General features: G+C 49.2%; 1 protein-coding gene across 3 annotated transcripts in view; it reads right to left on the bottom strand.

Moving 5' to 3' along the window:
* The window catches only part of dmgdh (dimethylglycine dehydrogenase), a 249,086-nt gene that overhangs the window by 203,851 nt on the left and 21,585 nt on the right, over positions 1–23,650 (bottom strand). For all 3 annotated transcript variants that reach the window (XM_072515994.1, XM_072515993.1, XM_072515995.1), the window contains one exon: positions 12,436–12,640. In XM_072515994.1, coding sequence (XP_072372095.1) covers positions 12,436–12,640 — 205 coding nt within the window. The remainder of the gene's footprint in view (positions 1–12,435; positions 12,641–23,650) is intronic.

Below are 23,650 nucleotides of genomic sequence, written 5' to 3'. Positions count from 1 at the left end.
ACACTCGATGCTCCTCTTCCCCTCGGACCACCCCCCTCCATTTCCTAGACTCCCTTAATGATATGGCCAAGGGTTCAATTGCTAATGCAAACAACAGGGGGGACAGGGGGCACCCCTGCCTCGTCCCACGGTACAGACGAAAATACTCCGACTTCCACCGATTCGCAACCACACTCGCCACCGGGGCTCTGTAAAGGAGCTTAACCCAGCTAATAAACTCTCCACCGAACCCAAACCTACGCAGCACTTCCCAGAGGTACTCCCACTCTACTCGGTCAAAGGCCTTCTCCGTGTCCATAGCTTCCACTATCTCCGCCTCTCCCTGCACCGATGGCATCATTATCACGTTTAGGAGCCGCCGCACATTGGTGTTTAGTTGCCTGCCCTTTACAAATCCCGTCTGGTCCTCGTGAATCACCCCCGGGACACAGTCCTCGATCCTCGTAGCCAGCACTTTTGCCAGCAACTTAGCATCCACGTTGAGGAGCGAGATCGGCCTGTACGATCCACATTGCAGTGGGTCCTTGTCCCGCTTCAGGATCAAAGAAATCGTCGCCTCCGACATTGTCGGGGGCAGGGACCCTCCCTCCCTTGCCTCATTAAAGGTCCTCACTAGCAGCGGGGCCAACAGGTCTACATAATTCCTGTAGAACTCCACCGGGAACCCGTCCGGTCCTGGGGCCTACCCTGCCTGCATACGCCCCAAACCCTTGCTCAGCTCCTCCAACCCAATTGGTGCCCCCAAACCAGCCACCTCTTGCTCCTCCACCCTCGGGAATCTCAGTTGGTCTAGGAATCGTCTCATCCCCTCCTGGGATCTGTACAGCTCCTCACAGAAGGCCTTGAATGCCTCATTTATTTTCGTCGCACTCCGCACCATAGCTCCCCTTCCATCCTTGACTCCACCTATTTCCCTCGCTGCCATCCTCTTACGGAGCTGGTGTGCCAGCATCCGACTCGCCTTCTCCCCATACTTTTACGTTGCCCCCTGCCCTTTCCTCCACTGTGCCTCTGCCTTCCCTGTGGTCAACAGGTCAAACTCCGTCTGGGGACGTCACCTTTCCCTAAGTAATCCCTCCTCAGGGCCCTCTGCGTATCTCCTGTCCACTCTTAAAATCTCCCCCACTAACCTCTCCCTTTCCATGCCCTCTGTCTTCTCCCTATGAGCCCTAATGGAAATTAGCTCTCCCCTGATCACCGCCTTCAGCGCCTCCCATACCACCCCCACCCGCACTTCCCCGTTGTCGTTGATCTCCAAGTACCTTTCGATACACCCCCTCACCTTCCCACACACCACCTCATCTGCCAGCAGTCCCACATCCAACCGCCACAGAGGGCATTGGTCCCTCTCCTCTCCCAACTCCAGTTCCACCCAGTGCGGGGCGTGATCTGAAATGGCTATGGCCGAATACTCCGTTCCCTCCACTTTCGGGATCAGCGCCCTGCCCAGAACAAAAAAATCTATCCGGGAGTAGGCTTTGTGCACGTGGGAGAAAAAAGAAAATTCCCTGGCCTACGGCCTGGCAAACCTCCACGGGTCCACTCCCCCCATCTGATCCATAAACCCCCTAAGCACCTTGGCCGTCGCCAGCCTCTTTCTGGTCCTAGATCTGGAGCGTCCAGTGCTGGGTCCAACACCGTATTAAAATCCCCACCCATTATCAAGCTTCCTACCTCCAGGTCCGGAATGCGCCCCAACATGCGCTTCATGAATCCAGCATCATCCCAGTTCGGGGTGTATACATTTACCAATACCACCCACGTCCCCTGCAACTTACCGCTCACCATCACATATCGACCTCCGTTGTCCACTACGATATTCTTGGCCTCAAACGACACCCGCTTCCCCACCAATATTGCCACATCTCTGTTCTTCGCGTCCAGCCCCGAATGGAATACCTGTCCTACCCACCCCTTTCTTAACCTGACCTGATCCGCCACCTTCAAATGTGTCTCCTGGAGCATGACCACGTCTGCCTTCAGTCCCTTTAAGTGCGCGAACACTCGGGCCCTCTTTACCGGCCCATTCAGGCCCCTCACATTCCACGTTATCAGCCGAATTGGGGGGGGCTCGCCCATTGTCCGTGAAACGGTGAAACCTCACCACAATTGCCCTTGGCGGCTCGTTAGCCATGGGCCTCCTCGCTAGCACCCGGTGTGCCCCATCCAGCTCCAAAGGCCTCGAAGGGGCCTCCGCGCCCATCATCGACTCGAGCATCGTGCTCGCATATGCCCCGGCATCGGCCCCCTCCACTCCTTCAGGGAGACCCAGGATCCGAAGATTCTCCTCGACCTGTTTTCCAGGTCTTCGAATCTTCCCGCCCACCTCTTGTGCAGTGCCTCGTGCTCCTCCACTCTCACCGCCAGGCCCAAGATCTCGTCCTCGTTCTCATTGACTTTTTTCTGCACCTCCTGGATCTTTACCTCGTGGGTCTTCTGGGTCATCCCTAGTCCTTCAATCGCCGACAGTATAGGTGCCAGCATCTCCTTCCGCAGCTCCTCGAAGCAGCGCTTGATGAACTCTTGCAGCTCCGGCCCGCATTCCACTTTATTCCCGGCCGCCGCCATTTTGTTTATCTTCCCTCGCTTCTCCCGCTGCTCCAATACCGCTTTTTTGGCCGTTTCGCTTCTGGTCCGGTCCATAAATGGTGAAGGGGGACCTCACTCTTCCCTTCCCACACAGAACGTCTTCAGAAAATTCCCGTTGGGGCTCCTCTAGAGAGCCCGAAAGTCCATAATAGCGGGAGCTGCCGAATCGTGCGGCTTAGCTCCACATCGCCGCAACCGGAAGTCGGCAGATGTAGTTTGATTTCATGTCTGCGACATAAGCGTCCCTGACCAACAGCTCCATGTGTTGGGTAGCTGACACCGCCTGGCAGTTACAGCGCCGGCAGAGTACCTGCAAGGCACACAGGAATTCTGCTAGTGATTCCCCAGGGCGTTGTCGTCTTGTGGCGAGAAGGTGCCTCGCATACACCTCGTTCACAGACTTAACACAGTGTCCCTTCAGCAGCATTATCGCCCCCGTAAAAGAGGGAGTGTCCCTGATGAGAAGAAAGTCTAGCGGGCTCACCCGTACATGGAGGATCTGCTTCGTTTGGAGGTCGGTGAAGTGTTCGGTGAAGGATCCGAGGTCCAATTCGAAGCAACTTAGCCAGTGCTCGAATGTTGCAGTGGCGTTGGCTGCCTGTGGGTCCAATCCAGGCGATCAGGCTTGATGACGAATTTATATTAGATGTTTAGTGTATTAAATTGATATGCCATCAATGAACACACAACTAGTGGTGAACGTAACTGAGGCTTTAATACACTAAACAGAAAGCCTCCTGGCCTCTGATCCCGAACTGGATTAGAGGCGGAGACCAGCCACCATTATACATGAGTCCGAGGGGAGGAGCCACAGGTGGAGCCAGCAGGGACAAGCCCAAGCATGTAACAATACAACAGTACAATACAATACAATACAATACAATACAGTGGTTTACCACACACTTCTCCCCCAATCTTCGGAGGACTCTTCATACCTGCCCTGCAACCCTCACCCTTTATAACCCCACCCCCACTCCCCCCACGCTCCTTTCATGGGCATGGTCCCCCTCAGGCCCTGCTGGCACTGCCACCCTAGCAGTGCTCCTGCCGGCTTTGCATTGCCACCAGGGTACCCTGGCACTACCAGGTGGTAGTGCCACAGTGCCAGCTTGGCAGCATCAAAGTGCCTGAGTTCAAGGGGGAAGGCCAGGAAGCCACCCTGCCCTGTCCCTGACCACCCAGTGGCCTTCGATGGCCCAGGCGTCCAGCCGGGTGCCATTCCGCCCGGTCCACCTTTGTGTGAACCAGCACTGCAAAATGCCTGGCTGGGGTCTCCCTGGGAGGCCGGTAGATGCCGGGAGCCCGATAGGTGCAGGGTCAGCACGCCTAAGCAGGCTTTAAACTTACTTAGGCATGCTTGGTCCGCCCACTGTGGGCGGGAATCTGATCATGAAGCCTCGCAAGACTTGGGTAGATCTCGCGAGGCATACTGGCTGTCGGGACGCCTGCGGGAGGTGCTCCCGGGATATACCGGCCTCTTCTCGCTCCTGATTGGGCGCAGCGTGGCCGGTAGATCACGCCACATGTGTTTTAATTTTGCACCCTAACCTCTTCTGTGGCACTTTATCAAAAGCTTTCTGAAAATCCAAATACATCACATCCATTGTCTCAAGCTTAGTTACTCTACTAATGATCTCCTCAAAAACTCCAGTAGGTTTGTCAAACATGATTTCCCTTTCATATATCTATGATGACGTTGTCTAACCCATTGCTGTTTTTAAGTGTCCTGTTTCTAAACCTTTATAATAGTCTCCAGCGTTTTCCCTACTACTGATGTTAGGCTAACCGGTCTGTAATTCCCTGTTTTCTTCCTCCCTTCTTTTTAAATAGTGGGGTTACATTTGCCACCCTTCAATCTGCCGGGACTGTCCCAGAATGTACAGAATTTTGGAAAATGACAACCAACCTCCATCGGAAGCCACTTTCTGACTAGGGACCACTTCCCTAATGGGCCAGATACCTCCGCACCTCCCTCCCCTCTATCACCCAATAAGCAAATCGCCCTCCTCACACACCCCACATGGCATCCCCTGCCCGAGGACCCTGGCCACTTAAGAACAACGAACAAAGAACAAAGAAAAGTACAGCACAGGAACAGGCCCTTCGGCCCTCCAAGCCTGCGCCGACCATGCTGCCCGTCTAAACTAAAATCTTCTACACTTCCTGGGTCCGTATCCCTCTATTCCCATCCTATTCATGTATTTGCCAAGATGCCCCTTAAATGTCACTATCGTCCCTGCTTCCACCACCTCCTCCAGCAGCGAGTTCCAGCGAGTTAACATTGGCTCCCTGAACCTAGTCCCAGGCATGGGCCTGCAGTGCCTCTTCCAGCTGCTGCAGTGTTGTGCCTGGATTGGCTGGAGAGCTGTCAGCCAACCCTACAGCTCTCCAAGGTAGGATTTCCTTCCAAGTGTGGACAGAAGTCCTGCCTGCTGAAAATCAATGTTCAATCGACTGTAAAATGGAAAGGGGCTAATCGATGTTGGCAGGCTTGCTATCCCCCCAATTCTCTGGATGGACGGGACGAGACACTGCCATCTGAAAAATTCAGACCATTGTCATATAGTTCATGCAAGAGTGTCAAGAGTTATTGTAGCTGGGTGCATACAACATATTAACAATGGAGGGGGACTTTCTGGTTCCAAAATTTGAAGGAGGTGCAAGGACATCATGAGCAGGGTGGATAGAAGGGAAAAGGCATGGAACTGGAAAGCCATGATCGAATACCAACTGGAATAAACTTTTAGCCCATATTTGACGAAATATCAGAACATCAAATAACACAGCTGCCTGCTCTTCATTCCTGAGCCTCAGAAATCCTTCGCTTCAAAGACCACTGATATTTTCTTCATAAAATAGAAGTTTAAAATTCCCCTGTCATTATCCAATTTTAAAACATTGTAATCAAACATCAAAATTAGCTCTGAACTTTATGTAGTCAAATCATGTTTACTTTAATAATCACCCAATTGGTCATATATTTCATCTGTAACCACTTCTTACCAGTGTCTATTCTTTGTGCCAACCACCTTACATGCTTTTAAGTTCTAATTTATTGCTTCTATAAGGTGCTCTCTGAGTCATACCAGGTTCAATCATAAGCAGTCGGCAAAGTTGCCCTGCAGTCTGAGAGGCTTGAGTTGACCTTTGTCCTATCAACGCAGCTGTGTCAGAATGATCAGCTTCTGGTGCCCTTTAACTTGCAGCAGCAAGGGGTGCCAGACCTATGAAGGAAACTCCCTCATATCCCTAGTTTAAGACTAGGGAGGTTATGCTGCAACTGTATAAGGAGTTAGTGAGGCCACACCTGGAGTATTATGTTCAGTTTTGGTCTCCTTCCTTGAGAAAGGACGTACTGGCACTGGAGGGTGTGCAGAGGAGATTCACTAGGTTAATCCCAGAGCTGAAGGGGTTGGATTACGAGGAGAGGTTGAGTAGACTGGGACTGTACTCGTTGGAATTTAGAAGGATGAGGGGGGGATCTTATAGAAACATATAAAATTATGAAGGGAATTGATAGGATAGATGCGGGCAGGTTGTTTCCACTGGCGGGTGAAAGCAGAACTAGGGGGCATAGCCTCAAAATAAGGGGAAGTAGATTTAGGACTGAGTTTAGGAGGAACTTCTTCACCCAAAGGGTTGTGAATCTATGGAATTCCTTGCCCAGTGAAGCAGTTGAGGCTCCTTCATTAAATGTTTTTAAGATAAAGATAGATAGTTTTTTGAAGAATAAAGGGATTAAGGGTTATGGTGTTCGGGCCGGAAAGAGGAGCTGAGTCCACAAAAGATCAGCCATGATCTCATTGAATGGTGGAGCAGGCTCGAGGGGCCAGTTGGCCTACTCCTGCTCCTAGTTCTTATGTTCTTATATCCAGTCGCCGGATCAAGCTTAAGAAAGTAAGCTCTGACATTCTCTTTTATTAAAAAAAATATTTTATTGAGGCATTTATGTATTCACACAACAGACATAATCACAAATCACAACAAGCCATTAGGGCTGCAAATAACCAACTCAACAAAATTCCGCACCAACCTGTCCCCCAACTCCCAAGCCTCCCCATTTTAACCTTCCCCCACCCCCAATTGCTGACATCTTGGGCGCGATTCTCCGCTCCCGCGACTAAGTGCCCACGCCGTCGTGAACGCCGTCGAGGTTCATGACGGCGCAAAGCGGCCCCAATCTCGACCGATTCAGGGCCCGAAAATGGGCTAGGATCGGGGCCGCGAGAAACTTGGGGGGCGTGTCGCGAAAGCAGCGTCGTCAGCGCGCGCCGGGCATTGGCGCCGCGTAAAAGGCGTAACTGGCGTCACCCGACTCGCGCATGCGTGGTTGCCGTCCTCCCCGAGGCCGCCCCGCAATAAGATGTCGGATGGATCTTGCAGGGCGCGGAGGAAAGGAAGTCCTCCTTCAGAGAGGCCGGCCCGCCGATCGGTAGGCACCGATCGCGGGCTAGACCCCATTTGAGACCCCCCCCCGGTGCAGGAAACCCGCTCTCCCCCCCCCCCCCCACAGGCCGTTCCCCCCAGCGTTCCCGCGCTGTTCCCGCCGGCAGCGACCAGGTGGACGGCGCCAGTGGGAACCCGTCGTATTGGGCAGGCCGCTCGGCCCATCCGGGCCTGAGAATAGCGGGGATAGCGGAGAATCGCCATTTTGGGTGTCTCAGGCGATTCACCGGACTGCGCCGCGCAGAACTCGATAGTGCCGATCTCGCTGCTTGGGTGAATCGCGGGAGGGCGGCGGACCGGCGTCGCATGAGAAAATGGCGCCCCAGGCGATTCTCACAAACGGCGCGGCATCGGAGAATCGCGCCCCTTAACTTTTCTCGAAGAAGTTGACAAACGGCTGCTACCTCTGGGCAAACCACTCCACAGAACCTCACAAGAGGAACTTTATTTTTTCTAACCTGAGAAACTTTGCCAGGTTACTCACCCACATCCCTCACCGCGGTTTTGGGGGCCCCAAGTCCCTCCATTCCAACAATATCCATCTCAGGGCTACCCAGGGAGGCAAAGGCCAGAACAACGGCCTCTCTCGCCCCTGGACTCCCAGGTCTTCTGACACTCCAAAGTTCACCACCTCTAGACTCACGGCCACCTTCACCTTCAGGCAAACCCCTGCCAGAATCCTCCAAACTTTGGGCATGCCCAAAACATGTGGACATGATTCGCGGGCCCACACCCACACCACCCACACCGATCTTCCACCCCTTCAAAAAACCTGCTCATCCTGGCCACAGTCATATGTGCCCTGTGTACACCTTAAACTGGATAAAGCTAAGCCTGGCACATGATGACGATGCATTCACTCTCCTCTGGGCATCCTCCCACAACTCAACCTCCAACTCCCTACCCAACTCTTCCTCCCACTTGCGCTTCCGTACCCCTAACGGGGCTCCCTCCCAGTCCATCAGCTCCTTATAAATTTCCAACATCTTCCCCTCCCCTACCCCTGTTTTTAACACCATCTTGTCCTGTAGCCCCTGGGGCGGCAGGTGAGAAAAGGACAGTACCTGTCCCCGAGCAATGTCCATCACCTGCAAATACCGAATTCCATTCCCGACGGGCAGCTCAAATTCCTCCTCCATACTCCTCCAGACTCAGAAAGCCGCTGTCAATTAACAGGTGCTCCAGCAGCACCTTCTTCACCCGCGGGGCTTTACCCGCCCAAACAAACCCTGAAATCATTCCGTTCACCCTCCTAAAAAAAGCCTTCGGAATGAAAGTCGGGAGGTTCTGGAACACAAATAAGAACCTCGGGAGGTGCTCTGACCTTCTCTGGGAACAACTGTAACCTGTTCTAGCACCCCCGTGCACGAGCTCAGAAGTGCTATTGGTCACTGTTATTACAAGCGAAAAGTGGTGTAATCAGGGTGACGCCCAAAGCATGAAGTGAAATAGACAATATTTAAACCAAAATTAGCCTTTCAGCTCTGATGACTTGTCATATGAAATCGAAACATTGGGCGCGATACTCCGGCCTCGTTACTCTCTCGCTCAAGCGAAACGAGGCTGGTGAATAGCGGGAGAGGCCAAAAACAAGAACCGGGCCAGGCCCCAAACAGTTTGTGATGTAACCAGCCCGCTCACAAAGGCAAAATCGGGATCTCGCTGTAGCGTGGCGAGAAACCAATTATCTCCACTTAAGCCCTATTTCCATACAATTAACAAGAGCCACCCCATATCCAACGGCCTCACGTGATTCAGCAGCCTCCCCAGCAGGTGGTCACGCTGGCGTCGAATAGTATTCCTTTTGAAAAAACGTGAACCTGGCTGAAGGGCCTCTGTGGGGAGCTGAGGAGGTGAGTAGCCACCTTTGCTCACAGGCAAAGAGCCCGGGGGCACTGGGCTTGCCACTCCAGTGCTCAGTGGGACGTGGGGGACCCTCGGCTGGGGGGGGGGGGGTGCGGGATCTGTGCCATGTCCTCACGGACTTGGCACCATATAGAGGAGGGGGACACCTGCTCCCGGTAGTCGTCAAGATCACCGCAGCCCTGAACGTTTACAACTCAGGATCATTCCAGGACTCGAGCGGGACCCTGTGTGGTATCTCCCAGTCCACAGCACACAGGTGCATCCCACAGGACACGGAATGCCTGGGCGGAAAACTACATCATCTTTGACATGGACCAAGCCTAGCAAGCTGCCTGGGCAATAGATGCCATGCGTGTTGCCCTACGCTCACCGGGCCATCTGGGAATGACCTACAGAAAGGGGCTCCACTCCCTGCACATACAGCTCATGTGCAACCACTCGATGAAGATAATGTGTGCACGCTTCCCAGAGAGTGTCCACAATAGCTACATCCTGGGGCAGTTGGTCACCCCAGCCTCTTCGAGGACCACCGCAGGATAGGCGGCTGGCTCTTGGGGAATAACGGATATCCACTGAGGACCTGGCTAATGATGCAGTACAGCGGCCGGAGACCGAGGCGGAGACCCTGTACAGTGAGGCTCATGTCATGTATAGAGGATTTGTATGCCAAATTCGCAAGTGGTCAGACCTTCATGAAACTGGATATGAGCAACATCTACCTCGAGCTCAAACTAGATGAAACATCCAGAAGTACGTCACAATTAGCACCCATAAGGGCCTGTACGAATATACACGCCTGATCTTCAGAGTTTTTTCGGCATGTGCCATCTTTAAGCATGCCATGCCATCTTTAAACGTGGAAAATATACTCCAAGGACTGCGTAGGGTGGCAGTATATCTCAATGACATATTAATCACAGGGGCCACTGAACAAGAGCACCTCACAAACTTGGAGGAGGTCTTGAGGCAATTTCCTAATGCAGGCGTACGTCTCAAGAGAGATGTGTATTCCAAGCAGGCAAAGTGATCTACCTAGGGTACCAGGTAGATAAGAAAGGCCTAGACCCCGTGGACAATAAAGGGAAGGCCATTGAGGAGGCGCCAACCCTGTGAAATACAGCGGAGCTGAAATCATTTTTCAGGCCTGATAAATTACTATGGGTAAATTCATGCCATATTTGGCCACTTTGTTGTCACCCCTGCACATGTTACTGAAAAATCGTCAAAGGTGGTCCTTGGCTGGCACCACAGGATGAAGAGTAAATGTCAAAAATGCACATTGGATCCACAAGTAGCCCTTGAGTAAGTTTTTGCTTGTGGCTGTGACCTTTTGTCAAAAACTGGAAATACTTCCCCAGCAAGGAACATCACAAGGTGAATTTTCACTTTCTTAATATCTATCTCTTGTTCTCTGAAATGACTATTTTCATTCTGGACACGTTAAGGTTCCATCTTTGGGCACTGCAGATAATCCTATTGACATCAATGGAAACTGCATTTGTGTCATTGTGCTGGAATGAAATTGAAAGCCCAGGGAGTAAAATATGAAAGGTTGCATTATGATTGCTACTGAATAATCTATTTAAGTAAAAGTACTGACATTCCATCAATAAGGATACATTTACTCATGATCCACTACAAGTTGACATCACTTAGCTAGTAATGATGATACTGTATCAATCTGCTCTGATTAGTGGATTAAAGTGACCATTGCTCATAACTCAATGTAAAATCAAATTTTTTTTAAAATTGCACCTGCTTTTCCAATTTCAAATCACAATGAATGAAAGGGCTTCATTAGATGTCCCAACAGAGAGCATACATACACTTGAAAATTTTCTTCCAAAATAACCAATTTCCAAAAAGGAGAATGCAAATTTCTTGACTTTAGTGACAAACCCTCGCCATTTTCCCCAGCAGCTCTGCCAGAAACTAGGCAAGAAATGGATGTTAGCATTTCCACACGTGATTTGTTTGCTTGTCGTAGAATCTCCGCCCCTATTAAAGGAGGGCGTAGAGGCAGAGTGGGAAGAGCTAGGAGCTTCCTGCATTGAGCAGTCTCATTTGTCTGGCCTAGAAGCAGATTCTGCCAGATTAGGATTGGTGGCCACTACATGCAATTGGAAAAGGGAAACTGGACAGTCAAATGGCAATTCTGAGACTCACTTTGGAAGGCCAGACATGGATTATGTACTGAACCCTTAAACTATGGGCTGGGTTCTCCGATTCGAAGACTTAGTGCTGCCATGGGCGTGGGAACAGTGGCGTTTTACGGCAGACAAAATAGCGCAACAGCTGCACCGTTCCTCGGTGGGGGTACTAGCAGGCACACAGCGTGAAGCTTCACTTGCGGATACAGCCAGAGAATTGCCGAGTCCGAGGCCGCACATGCGCACGGCGGCGGCCTGCAGCAGCCGCGTCGTGCAGCATGGCGCCTGCCGCGCGCGGACTCGGCCTGCCAAAAACTGCCCCCCTTTGACCAGGTTCGCCACCCCCGGACCACCCCACGCCAGTCACCCCAGCCCCCGATGAAGTCCCCTGCCTGCGGAACGCCTCCCCCCCACCCCGACTGTGGCAGCACTGGACTCAGTCCGCAGCCGCCACGCCAGGTTCACAAAAATAAAATAGGACAAGTGTTCCACGACGTTGGGAACTCGGACCATCGGGGGCGGAGCTTCGGGGGAGGGCCTCAGCTGACATCCTGAGGCTGTCCTGGTGGCTTGCGGCATGAGGGGGCGGAGCATAGTAAAAGTGGCGCTGCCCCCCGATTTCAGCACTAACGGGGTTTCTCCGGCTGATCACCGAATGCGATTTCGGCGTTGCCGACCAGAGAATTCCGCCCTTTATATTTTTCATCATGTCGCACTTAAGAGATCGAGGGAGCACATTCCTTTCTTTCTGATGAGGTAACAAACCAGCAAAGCACTGATGTGTGGCCTCCAGGAGAAGGCAGGCACCCAAGATGTGTCCTTAGCGCAGATGCCGACCAGGAGAATATTCTAGTGGGATAAGAGATGGTGGTTTCGCCCGGGCTGAATGACTCACATTGAATGTATACAGTGAATATTACATGTATCACAATTGCACTGAACACCTCAGAGTACAACCTGATCTGGGTAAACAACTTAAGTACCATTGCACCATTTGGACTTACCATTTTGAAATGTATGTAATGTTTCTTTGACTGTACTGAAGTGCCTCAAGAGTGCAACATGATGTTTGTAGAGAACCCGAACATTATTGTGCAATAGCCATTTTGAAATATACCAATAAAGTATATTTTTACAACAAAAAAAAGAGAGATGGTGGTTTTCCCGGTGGATCAATCATTACATGAGTATCGAGATCACTGACCGGCAGATTTTCAGGGCCTTGAGAATTTACTTTGCTGGCAGTGCACAAACTCAGATGAATAGACTGTGAACATTCTCTCATGTTGCCATTTTAAGCAAATCTGCCCCAAATTCTGTGAAGCACAGCAGTTTTCATGGTTACATTCCAATTTCTAATTATTCTTTGGAGACAGTACTATACCTGCACAGTTCACAATTCGGTTTGCACGAATAACTCCATTTGGCGTTTCCACATCCCATGTCCCATCAGATCTTGATGAAAGATCTGTGACTGTGGCAGGATAATACAGCTCTGCTCCGTAGTGCCTTGCTCCTGCTGCCAAAGCCATGGTGAGAGAATAAGGATCAATGTGGCCATCTCCAGGATTATGTAACCCAGCAAGGACCTAGAGAAAGTACATCACTTAGTCATGTCAATCTAAAATGCTTCACATAAAGCTTCACAGCGCGTGTAGGGGTTTTCTGAAAAGTGTAATTCACATGAATTCATGACAGCCACAGCGAGCAGGGGAGGCAGTGGCTTAGGGTGATGTTATCAGACTGGTAATCCAGAGGACCAGGTTAATGCTCTCGGGACAAGGGTTCACCACAGCATGGTGAATTTAACGGGTGGAATTTAAATTCAGTTAATAAATTTAGAATTGAAAAACTAGTCTCATTAATACTGACTATGAAACCATTGTCGATTGTTGTTAAAACACATTTGGTTCACTAATGGCCTTTAGGATCGGAAATCTGTAAGGACCCACAGCAATGTAGCTGACTCTTAATGCCCTGTAAAATGGCCAAGCAAGCCACTAAGTTTCTACAAAAAGGAATGTAACCGGACAGACCAACCAGCATTGACCAAGGCACTGGACACTTCAACGGCAAACTCAGCCCTGTCGACCCTGAAAAGTCCTCCTCACTAACATCTGGGGGCTTGTGCCATGTCAAAATTGGGAGAGGAGCAGCCTGACATAGTCATACTCATGGAATCATACCTTAAAGACAATGTCCCAGGCACCAGCATCACCATTTCTGGGGATGACCAGACCCACAAGAGGTGGCAGCACAATGGAAAACGGGTGGGAGGAAGTTGCCCTGGGAGTCCTCAACATTGATTCTAGAACCCATTAAGTCCCATGGCATCAGGTCAAACAGGGGAAAGGTGTTAACCTTGTAAAGCTATAACACAGGTCTACTTGCCGGCCAAACAGCAAAAGTAGCATGTGATAGGTCCCACAACCAACAGATCAGATCTAAGCTCTGCATTTAAACCACATCAAGCCATGAATGGTAGTGGACAGTTCAACAACTAACTGGAGGAGGAAGCTCCACAGGTATCCCCATTCTCAATGATGGGGGAGCCCAGCATATTAATGCAAAAGAAAAGGCACCCCACGTTTTCTATGGGACCTTTGAGGGGCCAGAAACTGTCATTGTTTTTTTACAAACAGATATTTCAATCTCCAACATAAGGAGCTGGCAAATTAAAAAAATTACATTATTTCACAACTACATGATTCATTAGCAAGCTTTGCTATGTTCCTGAGGAGGAATGTGTGAGGTAGGTGGAGTCTGGAAAAGGTCTGTGCAGAATGCAGCAAACGAATATGATGTGACCCACCTCATTTGGGGCTTATTCAGGGAGCCTACAGACTGATCAAGGCACAGGGACCTAATTTTTAAGATGTCAAAAGCTTATGGTTTTTATTGTTCCTGAGTGGCTCTGGTGGAATTGATTTGCTGGGGGGGGTATCAGCAAGACGTAGAGAAAGTATTCCTTGTGCTCTATGTTAAACAATGTTCAATCGCTTCTCGGCCTTTTGGCTAAGACGAACGTGAGGTCAGGTGTAATGCCTGGATCTGGTATGTCTCTCTTGTGGAGACCATGAATTGATTTCAATTTGAATTGGAGCAGGCAAGGAGCTGGATTAGGGATTTGCCCCTGTCCACACTCTGAGCTCTGGCTTTGTAACTCTGATAAAGGAATTTTTAAAAAAATGTTCAATAGCTAAACCTGTCTGAGGCATCAGAACAGGCATAGCACACAAGTGGAGTCTTACATTCATGTTGTGCTCAAAAGAATACAAGCCAAATGACTCCACCAAAATGTTGCCAGGACACTGCAAGCCCCTTTGCACACTGTAATGGGCAGCACAATAGCACTGTTGCTTCACAGCTCCAGGGTCCCAGGTTCGATTCCCAGCTTGGGTCACTGTCTGCATGGGTTTCCTCCGGGTTCTCCGGTTTCCTCCCACAAGTCCCGAAAGACATGCTGTTAGGTAATTTGGACATTCTGAATTCTCTCTCTGTGTACCTGAACAGGAGACGGAATGTGGTGACTAGGGGATTTTCACAGTAACTTCATTGCAGTGATAATGTAAGCCTACTTGTGACAAGAAAGATTATTATTATTATTATTATGCACAACCATGATGGCAGCAGTCTGACCTTGCAAGGCAGCAAGCTGACCTTCCACTGCAGACTCAGGCATCAGGTGGCTACTGCTTGTGTTGCAATAAACATAGGGAAGTCTGCCAGTGAGTGTAATGCAATCTGTTTGGCTGATGTGGCTGTCATGGTTGAATAACTGACTGTGTTTGCAAGGGGTGAGATGTGTGCGTGTGAGGCTATTGAGTGACACAAGGAAAGAAATAGCAGGGACACTGGCAGTAATTTTCAATTCCTCTCTGGTCACAGGAAAGGTGCTGGAGGACAGTCAATGTGGCACCATTATTCAAGAAGGGAGGAAGGGAAAAACCAGGAAACTACAGGCCAGTCAGTCTAACCTCAGTTGTAAGGAAACTATTGGAAACAATTCTGAGAGACATGGGGCGAGATTCTCCACTCCCGCGCTGGTTGGGAGAATCGCCTGGGCCGCCAAAATTTCCCAGGACGCCGGTCCGACGCCCTCCCGCGATTCTCCCAAGCAGCGGGAACGGCCCCGCCGAGTTCTGCGGGCCGCAGGCCGCAGACACCCAAAATGGCGATTCTCCGGCACCCCTGCTATTCTCAGGCCCGGATGGGCCGAGCGGCCAGGCCAAAACGGCGGGTTCCCCCCGCCGCTGTCCACACCTGGTCGCTGCCGTCGGGAACAGCACGGGAACGCTGGGGGGGCGGCCTGCTGGGGGGGGGGGTGGGAGATCCTGCACCGGGGGGGGTACCTCAAATGTGGCATGGCCCGCGATCGGTGCCCACCGATCGTCGGGCCGTGCTCTCTGAAGGAGGACCTGCTTCCTTCCGCGGCCCCGCAAGATCCGTCCGCCACCTTCTTGCGGGGCGGACTCAGAGAGGACGGCAACCACGCATGCGCGGGTGACGCCAGTTATGCGGCGCCGGCCGCGTCATCCATGCGGCGCCGCCTTTACGCGGCGACAAGGCCTGGTGCGTGTAGATGACGCGGCCCCGATCCTAGCCCATTGTCGGGGCCTGAATCGGTCGGGATCGGGGCCGTTTCGCGCCGTCATGACTGCACGGGAGTGGAGAATCCCGCCCAGAATTCATCTGCATTTGGAGGGGCAGAAATTAATCAAAAACAGTCAGCATGGTTTTGTTAAGGAAAGGTCATGTCTAACCAACTTGATTGAACTTTTCGAAGAAGTGACCAAGTGTGTCGATGAGGAAATGCATTTGACGTAGTCTACTTGGCCTTCAGCAAGCCTGTTGGTAAGGTCCCATATGGGAGACTGATGGTGAAGATAAGAGCCCATGGGATCCAAGAAAAGTTGGCAAATAGGATCCGAAATTGGCTGAGTGGCAGGAAGCAGAGGGTGATGGTAGAGGGGTGTATTTCTGACTGGAAGCCTGTATCCAGTGGAGTCCCACAGGGATCAGTGTTCGGGCCCTTGCTGTGTGTTGTTTATATAAATGATTTAGATATGAATATAGGAGGGTTGATAATATGTTTGCAGATGATACGAAAATTGATGGGCAGGTAAACAGTCAGGAGGATAGCCTTCCATTATAAGAGGATATAGACGGGCTGGTCAGATGGGCTGATCAGTGGCAAATAGAATTCAATCTGGATAAGTGTGAAGTGATGCATTGGGCAACACAAACCAGTCAAGAGGCTACATGGTAAAAAGCAGGACCCTGGGAAGCACTGAGAATTAGAGGGATCTGGGCGTGCATGTACACCAGTCCCTTAAGGTAGCAGAGCAGGTGTGGCTACAGTGGTTAAGAAGTCATGTGGTATACTTTCCTTTATTAGCCGAGGCATACTGTTTAAGAGCAGGGAGGTTATGCTGGAACTGTATAAAATGTTGGTTAGGCCACAGCTAGAGTATGTTGTGCAGTTCTGGAATCCACATTACAGGAGGAATGTGATAGCACTGGGAAGGGTGCAGAGGAGATTTACCAGGATGTTACCTGGGCTGGAGAGCTTTAGGTATGAAGAGAAATTGGATAGACTTGGATTGTTTTCCTTGGAGCAAAGAAGACTAAGGGGGGACATGTTTGAGATGTATAAAATTATGAGGAGCATAGATAGACAGGGACACACTTTTCCCCTTGGTGGATGGGTTAATAACCAAGGGGCACAGATTTACGGTAAAGGACAGGAGATTTAGAAGGAATGTGAGGGAAAGTTGTTTACCCAGAGGGCGCTGGGAGTTTGGAATTCGCTGTCTGAAAGGGTGATGGGTGCAGAGATCCTCATGACGTTTAAGAAGTATTTAGATGTGCACTTGCTATCCCAGAGCATACAAGGCTATGGACCAAGTGCTGAAAATGGAATTGGAATGGTTAGGTGGTTGTTTTACATTGCCTTTGACGCAATGGGCAGAAGATCCTCTTTTGTGCTGGAGTACTCTATAAAGGCCTATAGACCCCTGGAGTATGTAAGTTTGGGATCTTGGACCGGGGGTGGTTTGGGTACATTTGGGAGGTAAGGGGATGTGTTTTAGAGAGGGAGCAGGTAAGAAGTGGGGTTTGACCTAAAAGCAGGGGGGGGGGGGGGGGATCGGCAAAGACTGACACACGCTTCCTTCCCGCCTTTTAAGCATTCTCACCCTGGCAAATGTTTTATGGCGTGGTCAGTATTTTATCAGGGTCAATTGGCTTTGTCATGTGACAGTACCTTTAAGAAATGAATGTTTAAGCAATGTACCTTTAAGAAATGGAGCTGATCATATTACTGAAGTGATGTCAGAGGGTGGAGGGAGCTGAGCTCACTTCTGCTTTTCTGAGTTTCAGTTTGAGAAGGCAGCTGTGTGTTTTGCTGAGAGCTGCAGGAAGAAACAGAGCTGGTCTGTTGATTTCTGAAATCCAAAGACTATAAATATATTGAATGTAACCTGATGTGTTCTTATTTTTGAAGGTTTGAAGTCTTTGGATGTTTAAAGGAACAGTTTGAAGGATTATTAGGTGTTGAAGTCTTTTGGAGTTATCTTTGAAGTAATGGGTGTTAAGATATTCAATGTTTGTTTTTAAAAGGGTAACTTGAGTTCATAGAATAAACATTGTTTTGTTTTAAAAACCATTTGTCCATAATTGCTGTATCACACCTGAAGAGTACGCCGTGTGCTTCCCACACCACAATCTATTCAAAGTTGTGGGTTGGTTGAACTCCATGAAACACTTTGGAGTTCTGTAAACCCGGACCCATAACAATTGGGGGCTCATCTGGGAATAAAAGTCTATCTATTGGATTGGCTTAGTGAACTTAAAGACAGTGAGGAGTAAGCATATAGTGTGGTTGCCTTTCAGGTGTGGTATTTTAGTTTAGGTGGGGAGTGTGATGTGGAGAATGGCTCTTTCAGAGGCTCACGAGTTTTTGGGGGTGGACACGGTAACACGCAATACCTTATGGACAGAGACTAAAAGCAGACTGTTAGATTTGGCAAAAGCATTGCAGTTAACATTGCCTGGCAAAATGCGAAAAGATGAGGTACTTACCGCGGTAGCTGAGCATTTAATTTTGCCAGAGATACATTCTGACTCAGTAGAAATGGCAAAGCTCCAGTTGCAGATTAAGCAACTTGAACATGAAAAAGAATTAAAGCAACTTGAATATGCAATGAGAGAAAAAGAAAAGGCGAGAGAAGAAAGAAACAAAGAAAAAGATAGAGAGGAAAGGGAAAAAGAGAGAGAGTTTGAACTTCATAAAATGGCCATGAAACATAAAAATTAGTTAAAATTGGCAGACGCAAAGGGAAACATACAATTGGATGAGATTGGTGAGGATAGTGAGAAAGAGCGTCATAGTCGAAGACGTGGTGGGGATCTATTTAAATATGCCCAAACATTGCCAAGGTTTGACAAGAAGGAGGTAGAAGCCTTTTTCATTTCATTTGAGAAGGGAGCTAAACAAATGAAATGTCCACAGGACATGTGGGTATTACTGATTCAAACAAAGCTGGTAGGTAGAGCTGGTGAAGTGTTTGCATCACTACCGGAGGAGGTATCTGGAATGTATGAGGAGGTGAAAAAATCCATTTTAGGTGCATATGAGCTAGTGCCTGAAGCTTACAGACAAAGGTTTAGAAATTTAAGGAAATAATTTGGTCAAACATTCATGGAGTTTGAAAGGCTCATACAGAGTAATTTTGATAGGTGAATAAGGGCTTTGAAAATAGACCAAACGAATGAAGCTCTCAGAGAAATTGTACTTTTGGAGGACTTTAAAAATTCAATTCCTGATGTAGTGTGAACTCATGAGGAAGAGCAGAGGGTTAAAACTGCGAGATTAGCAACAGAAATGGCAGATGATTATGAATTAGTTCATAAATCAAGGTTTGGTTTCCGACACCAGTTTCAGCCGGTGAGGGCTAGAAACTGGGGACATGAGAAATACTCAAGTGGTAAAGGTAAAGGTGATCTGATGGGAGATAATAAAGAGAGTGAACCTCAGATTATAAAAGAAATCCAGGAGGGTGGAAGAAAAATGAAAAGTTTCAAATGTTTTCATTGTAATAAACTAGGCTATGTAAAGTCACAGCGTTGGTGGTTGAAGAAAAGCACTGGGAAGGCTGATGTGGTAAAACAGGATAAGACAGTGGGGTTTGTTAGAGTGGGAAAGGAAAGCCTAAGGGAAGCGAAGGAGGTGCAGCCGACTGTACAGCCTGTTCAAGAAGTAATTGATAAGAAGGTGCCAGATGTCTTTAAAGAATTTACTTGTGTGGGTAAAGTTTACTCATAGAACATAGAAAAATACAGCACAGAACAGGCCCTCCGGCCCATGATGTTGTGCCAAACCTTTGTCCTAGATTAATCATAGATTATCATTGAATTTACAGTGCAGAAGGAGGCCATTTGGCCCATTGACTCTGCACCGGCTCTTGGAAAGAGCACCCTACCCAAAGTCAACACCTCCACCCAACACTAAGGGCAATTTTGGACACCAAGGGCAATCCATCATGGCCAATCCACCTAACCTGCACATCTTTGGACCGTGGGAGGAAACCGGAGCACCCGGAGGAAACCCACGCAGACACGGGGAGGATGTGCAGACTCCGCACAGACAGTGACCCAAGCCGGAATCGAACCTGGGACCCTGGAGCTGTGAAGCAATTGTGCTATCCACAATGCTACCGTGCTGCCCTTAAGAACAAATAAATCTACACTATATCATTTTACCGTAATCCATGTACCTATCCAATAGCTGCTTGAAGGTCCCTAATGTTTCCGACTCAACTACTTCCACAGGCAGTGCATTCCATGCCCCCACTACTCTCTGGGTAAAGAACCTGCCTCTGACATCCCCCCTATATCTTCCACCATTCACCTTAAACTTATGTCCCCTTGTAATGATTTGTTCCACCCGGGGAAAAAGTCTCTGACTGTCGACTCTAACTATTCCCCTGAACATCTTATAAACCTCTATCAAATCGCCCCTCATCCTTCTCCGTTCTAATGAGAAAAGGCCTAGCACCCTCAACCTTTCCTCGTAAGACCTACTCTCCATTCCAGGCAACATCCTGGTAAATCTCCTTTGCACCTTTTCCAAAGTTTCCACATCTTTCCTAAAATGAGGCGACCAGAACTGTACACAGTACTCCAAATGTGGCCTTACCAAAGTTTTATACAGCTGCATCATCACCTCAAATTCTCTTAAATTCAATCCCTCTGTTAATGAACGCTAGCACAGCATAGGCCTTCTTCACAGCTCTATCCACTTGAGTGGCAACTTTCAAAGATGTATGAACATAGACCCCAAGATCTCTCTGCTCCTCCACATTGCCAAGAACTCTACCGTTAACCCTGTCTTCCGCATTCATATCGGTCCTTCCAAAATGGACAACCTCACACTTTTCAGGGTTAAACTCCATCTGCCATTTCTCAGCCCAGCTCTGCATCCTATCTATGTCTCTTTGCAGCCGACAACAGCCCTCCTCACTATCCACAACTCCACCAATCTTCGTATCGTCTGCAAATTTACTGACCCACCTTTCAACTCCCTCATCCAAGTCATTAATGAAAATCACAAACAGCAGAGGACCCAGAACTGATCCCTACGGTACGCCACTGGTAACTGGGATCCAGGCTGAATATTTGCCACCCACCACCACTCTCTGACTTCTATCGGTTAGCCAGTTTGTTATCCAACTGGCCAAATTTCCCACTATCCCATGCCTCCTTACTTTCTGCAGAAGCCTACCATGGGGAACCTTATCAAATGCCTTACTAAAATCCATATACACTACATCCACTGCTTTACCTTCATCCACATGCTTGGTCACCTCCTCAAAGAATTCAATAAGACTTGTAAGGCAAGACCTACCCCTCACAAATCCGTGCTGACTATCCCTAATCAAGCAGTGTTTTTCCAGATGCTCAGAAATCCTATCCTTCAGTACCTTTTCCATGACTTTGCCTACCACCGAAGTAAGACTAACTGGCCTGTAATTCCCAGGGTTATCCCTAGTCCCTTTTTTGAACAGGGGCACGACATTCGCCACTCTCCAATCCCCTGGTACCACCCCTGTTGACAGTGAGGACGAAAAGATCATTGCCAACTGCTCTGCAATTTCATCTCTTGCTTCCCATAGAATCCTTGGATATATCCCGTCAGGCCCGGGGGACTTGTCTATCCTCAAGTTTTTCAAAATGCACAACAAATCTTCCTTCCTAACAAGTATTTCCTCAAGCTTACCAGTCTGTTTCACACTGTCCTCTCCAACAATATAGCCCCTCTCATTTGTAAATACAGAAGAAAAGTACTCGTTCAATACCTCTTCTCTCTTCAGACTCAATACACAATCTCCCGCTACTGTCCTTGATCGGACCTACCCTCACTCTAGTCATTCTCATATTTCTCACATATGTGTAAAAGGCTTTGGGGTTTTCCTTGATCCTACCCGCCAAAGATTGTTCATGCCCTCTCTTAACTCTCCTAATCCCTTTCTTCAGTTCCCTCCTGGCTATCTTGTATCCCTCCAACGCCCTGTCTGAACCTCGTTTCCTCAGCCTTACATAAGTCTCCTTTTTCCTCTTAACAAGACATTCAACCTCTCTTGTCAACCATGGTTCCCTCACTCGACCATCTCTTCCCTGCCTGACAGGGACATACATATCAAGGACACGTAGTACCTGTTCCTTGAACAAGTTCCACATTTCACTTGTGTCCTTCCCTGACAGCCTATGTTCCCAACTTATGCACTTCAATTCTTGTCTGACAACATTGTATTTACCCTTCCCCCAATTGTAAACCTTGCCCTGTTGCACGCACCTATCCCTCTCCATTACTAAAGTGAAAGTCACAGAATTGTGGTCACTATCTCCAAAATGCTCCCCCACTAACAAATCTATCACTTGCCCTGGTTCATTACCAAGTACGAAATCCAATATTGCCCCTCCTCTGGTCGGACAATCTACATACTGTGTTAGAAAAGCTTCCTGGACACACTGCACAAACACCACCCCATCCAAACTATTTGATCTAAAGAGTTTCCACTCAATGTTTGGGAAGTTGAAGTCACCCATGACTACTACCCTGTGACTTCTGCACCTTTCCAAAATCTATTTCCCAATCTGTTCCTCCACATCTCTGTTACTATTGGGGGGCCTATAGAAAACTCCTAACAAGGTGACTGCTCCTTTCCTATTTCTGACTTCAACCCATACTACCTCAGTAGGCTGATACTCCTCGAACTGCCTTTCTGCAGCTGTTATACTATCTCTAATTAACAATGCCACCCCCCCCCCACCTCTTTTACCACCCTCCCTAATCTTATTGAAACATCTATAACCAGGGACCTCCAACAAGCATTTCTGCCCCTCTTCTATCCAAGTTTCCGTGATGGCCGATCCATGCCTAAAGTTCACCCAACTTATTCCTGATGCTTCTTGCGTTGAAGTATACACACTTCAACCCATCTCTGTACCTGCAAGTACTCTCCTTTGTCAGTGTTCCCTTCCCCACTACCTCATTACACGCTTTGGAGTCCTGAATATCGGCTACCTTAGTTGCTGGACTACAAATCCGGTTCCCATTCCCCACCAAATTAGTTTAAACCCACCCGAAGAGTACTAGAAAACCTCCCTCCCAGGATATTGGTGCCCCTCTGGTTCAGATACAACCCGTCCTGCTTGTACAGGTCCCATCTTCCCCAGAATGCGCTCCAATTATCCAAATACATGAAGCCCTCCCTCCTACACCATTCCTGCAGCCACGTGTTCAGCTGCACTCTCTCCCTATTCCTAGCCTCGCTATCACGTGGCACCGGCAACAAACCAGAGATGACAACTCTGTCTGTCCTGGCTTTTAACTTGCAGCCTAACTCCCTAAACTCGTTTATTACCTCCGCACCCCTTTTCCTACCTACGTCGTTGGTACCAATGTGCACCACGACTTCTGGCTGCTCCCCCTCCCCCTTAAGGATCCTGAAGACACGATCCGAGACATCCCTGGCCCTGGCACCTGGGAGGCAACATACCTTCCGGGTGTCTCGCTCGCGACCACAGAATCTCCTATCTATACCCCTAACCATTGAACCTCCTACAACTATTGCCTTTCTATTCTCCCCCCTTCCCTTCTGAACCCCAGAGCCAGACTCAGTGCCAGAGACCTGGCCGCTAGGGCCTTCCCCCGGTAGGTCATCCCCCCCAACAGCATCCAAAACGGTATACTTGTTTTGAAGGGGAACGGCCACGAAGGATTCCTGCACTGTCTGCCTGTTTGGTTTTTTTCCCCTGACTGTAACCCAGCTATTCTTGTCCTGTTCCTTGGGTGTGGTTACCTCCCTGTAACTCTTCTCTATCACCCCCTCTGCCTCCCGGATGATACAAAGTTCATCCAGCTTCAGCTCCAGTTCCCTAACACAGTCTTTAAGGAGCTGGAGTTGGGTGCACTTCCCGCAGGTATAGTCAGCGGGGACACCGGTGGTATCCCTCACCACCCACATCCTACAGGAGGAGCATGCAACTGGCCTAACCTCCATTCCCTCTTACCTTACAGAATATAGCTGCCCTGT

The sequence above is a fragment of the Scyliorhinus torazame genome, chromosome 9 (genome assembly GCF_047496885.1).
Source record: "Scyliorhinus torazame isolate Kashiwa2021f chromosome 9, sScyTor2.1, whole genome shotgun sequence".
Classification (NCBI taxonomy): domain Eukaryota; kingdom Metazoa; phylum Chordata; class Chondrichthyes; order Carcharhiniformes; family Scyliorhinidae; genus Scyliorhinus; species Scyliorhinus torazame.
Note: the sequence above shows the minus strand (reverse complement) of the source record. Positions and strands in the feature narration are given on the sequence as shown.